The sequence below is a fragment of the Benincasa hispida genome, chromosome 2 (genome assembly GCF_027475165.1).
Source record: "Benincasa hispida cultivar pf3 chromosome 2, pf3_genome.v1.1, whole genome shotgun sequence".
In the NCBI taxonomy this organism is placed as follows: Eukaryota; Viridiplantae; Streptophyta; class Magnoliopsida; order Cucurbitales; family Cucurbitaceae; genus Benincasa; species Benincasa hispida.
In genome coordinates this window covers 19,796,716-19,800,226 of record NC_143479.1, presented here as the reverse complement: position 1 = coordinate 19,800,226, position 3,511 = coordinate 19,796,716, and the positions used below count along the sequence as shown (strand labels likewise).

Genomic DNA, 3,511 nt, shown 5'->3' with positions numbered 1-3,511 from the left:
CATGACCACCTTCTTTTCACTCAATTGAGCAGGGTAAGGTGAAACTATCTGGATCTTTTAATTTCTCAAGAATATTGTTCTTGAATAAGGCATTGCATTCATGCGTTAACGCAATCGTTTCGAACTCGCCTAGCTTGCGCTTGTTTGCGAGGATGTCTCTTAAGAACTTCACGTAACTAGGCATTTACTTTAGGGCCTCTACAAGAGGTATGTTAATGTGAAGTTGCTTCAAGACAACCAGAAACCATTTAAATTGTCAGCTATCATCTTTCTTTCTCAACTGGTTGGGTTATGGCAGTGGGACTTACAAGACTTCGCTTGCTTGTTTTTGTTCTTCGCATCGAGTACTTCCGCGCATGCCCTAGACTGGTTGGTTGGAAAGAGTTTTTTTTTATGAGATTTTACAATATCAAAGGATTGATCTAAAGATTTAGATGAAGATGCCGAAAATACTGAAAAGTTACTGGTTGACGTAGAGGTTGTTGAGTCGTGGTTGTCAGTGTCGTTTGTGGTGGAGGGAGGTCCAATGTCTGTAGAGGATTCAATCACAGGTGTTATGGGAATCTTTACAGGCTTAACTTCTCTAGTAGCAGTTGGCACAAGGGATGTCATTTTTCCACTGTGCAGTGTCACAGCTTGTCACTGCTCTTTTCCATTGCCTCGAGAAACTTTAGAATTACTTGTTAGGGAGCCAGATTGCCAATTTTTCAAATCATTGGAAATCTGCGCTATTTGGACCTCTAAGTTTCGTATGGAGGAAGCTTGTGACTAGATTAACACATCATTTTTCTGAATATACTCCTTGAGGAGTGCTTCCAAAGATGATGATGTGTTGGAACTAGATTCCTGGTTGTAATTGTACTAATATCGGCTTGGTTGAATCCTGGAGGATTCCCTCTTTGCGCTTGTTGATGCTGATGTAATTTCTTCTGCCCATACTGGTCTTGACTCCCACCACAAGCGAAATTGGGGTGGTTTCTCCAACCCGAATTGTAGGTGTTACTAAACGGGTTGTTGTGGATAGAAAAGACTATCTGTAGGTCTTGCGGGTAAACTTCTACAGAGTGGGCTTCCCCTTACTGGATGCAACTTACTGCTACAACTTGTGTCATAGTGTTCAACTGCGCAGCCTTTCTATTTAAGGCTCCATGGTTGATCGCTATGGTTTGAAGAAGGGAAGTAATAGTGGCCATTCTTTCTCTTATCAACGTTCTTACTCCTATAACCATCATCAACCCAATCATCAATATTCCTAGATATCTAATCCAAAATCACTTTTTCCTTTATATGGGCCTTGTCCATGAATCCCCTGGCTGCAGAGGCATATGTTACTACCTGTGTGGCTCTATTTAGCCCATTGTAGAATGTCTCCATCAAAACACAATCAGGGATGCCAATATGCAAGCAATTTCGTACAAGACGCCCGAATCGCACCCATGCAAAGCTTAAAGATTTTTTTCTCCTTGTTCAAAGTTTGTGATATCCCGTCGTCTCCTTGCATTGACGGTTGGGGGGGGGGGGGGACTTCTTCATAAAGCACTCGACCAACTATTCCCAGGATATGATCTCATTTGGTTCAAGGGAATGAGCCCATTTCTTAGCCTCATCACAGAGAGTATAAGGAAAGAGAGACAGTTGGATTCCCTCTGGTGTGACGCCCTGAATGGAAAATGTATTGCACATTTCCACGAAACTAGTGAGGTGGGCATGTGAGTCTTGTTGCAGCCTTCCAAACTGTCCAACATTCTGAATCATCGGCAGCATTACCAGTTCAATCTCGAACCTTGCATTCTCATCAACTGTTGACCTTGTAATACCAAGTGAGAAATCATAGAGATTCAGGGCCGCATAATTCCTCATTGGAATGTTACGGTCAGCAGCAAGGAGGATATGGTTTTGTTGTCCCTGTCCCAATATACCATTCATTCCCTCCTGATTGTTCTAGTTGTTATTGTTGTTGGCCATATTCCTTCTTCTTCGGTTACGATTTTGTCTAGCTCTGCGACAAAAAGTTCTTTCGATTCTGATTCAATATTGAGCTTGGGTTCTGTACCCATTACTCATATATTGTTTGAAGCATTTTGCTTACGCTCGTAATACACTTGAATTCAAAAGGGTGCCTGTAAAAAAATCACAAAAATCCAATACACAATTAGTTGCCAAATCCTCGACAACGGTGTCAAAAACTTGTTGCAATAAAAATATGTGTTGATTAGGAACTACACTAGGGCGCTTATGTGACATCAATAATGTATGTCTAAGTGCAGTAAGAATGCGCCAATCACAAGTTTGTTCTCAGGACAAGTGTAACCTGATTGCGAGTTTCTCAGGATGACCTAAGGTCAAACGTAGGGATTTTTACCAATTAAGATAGATAATTATGAGTATGCGACGAAGTTAAGAATTATAAGAATGGGGTTGAAAGCATGTGATTAACTAAGTGCTAAACTAACAGAGATACTCTTGAGATATATCGTAGAGAAATTGGAGAAAATAGTAGTCTTGACGTGAAGAAAAACGTATGGAGAAATCGAGGTTTGGGAGAAGATTAATACCCATCACTAAGCTTTATCGTAGGAATTTATTCTGACTCACAACTTCCAATTATCGCACACCTCTTGGTGGGCTAGCCACACTTGTCATATCTCTATCTTGCGTGAATGAAGTTGCTAAAAGCGCAAGGTTGTTTCTATCTCTAGAAATACTTCTTGCTTTGCTTAACGAGTTCCACAATTGTTTTCCCTCTCATGAGGCTAATTATAGCTATTTGTCTCTATGAGTGATCATAAGAAAGCATTTAAATAACTATACATTAAGCAAAAAGAATAGCTTCCGCAGATTCTACTTAGTTCACGATATTAACCTTCCCCCTTACCACGTTAAGATTAATGACTTATAGATAATATAAAGTGCAAGCAAAGATAGAAAAGATGATGAATGTAGACATGAAGATATTAAGATATAAATTCAGTTGTTGAATACAAAGTGAATAATCTCTTAAACAAAAGTGCAATACAACAACAGAAATGATAATGAGATAAGGTGAAGGGGCAGTTGATAACAATTTCTTGCTCTTAACATATGGATGCTAAGGCTACTAGTGATACTATGGTTGAGTGAATGGAGAAGGCCCTCTCAGACTCTTGCTCTGGTGAAGCTCCAATGATGAATCAGGATGGAGAATGGAGATGGAATTTTCTCTCGTAGGAAGCTCAAGATCCCTGAATCTTGAATTCGATTCCCTTCTTCATGGCGTCAAAGCTCTAGTTCATTGTTGGGATTCCCGCTCTGATTAGTCGTCATCATCTGACGCGGTAGGTGAAAATGTCAGCACTGCTATCATGGTCAATATTCTGCATATTTTCTAGAAGATCCACTAGTATAGGTTTAGAGATCCCGAGGCATGCGATCGACTTGTTTGCTCATTGGATGATCAACGCATGTGATAGTTCCTGCGGTCAACTGCCAATAGACACTTTGGCACAATCTAACTCATGATATGCGATCAGCG

General features: G+C 40.4%; 1 protein-coding gene across 1 annotated transcript; it reads right to left on the bottom strand.

Annotated features, from left to right (window-relative positions):
* Window positions 1-1,548: 1,548 nt before the first annotated feature.
* LOC150037709 (uncharacterized) lies at window positions 1,549-1,926 on the bottom strand. Its single transcript, XM_090310988.1, has one exon. The coding sequence runs from the start codon at window positions 1,924-1,926 to the stop codon at window positions 1,549-1,551; it is 378 nt and encodes a 125-aa protein (XP_090167114.1).
* Window positions 1,927-3,511: the final 1,585 nt, after the last annotated feature.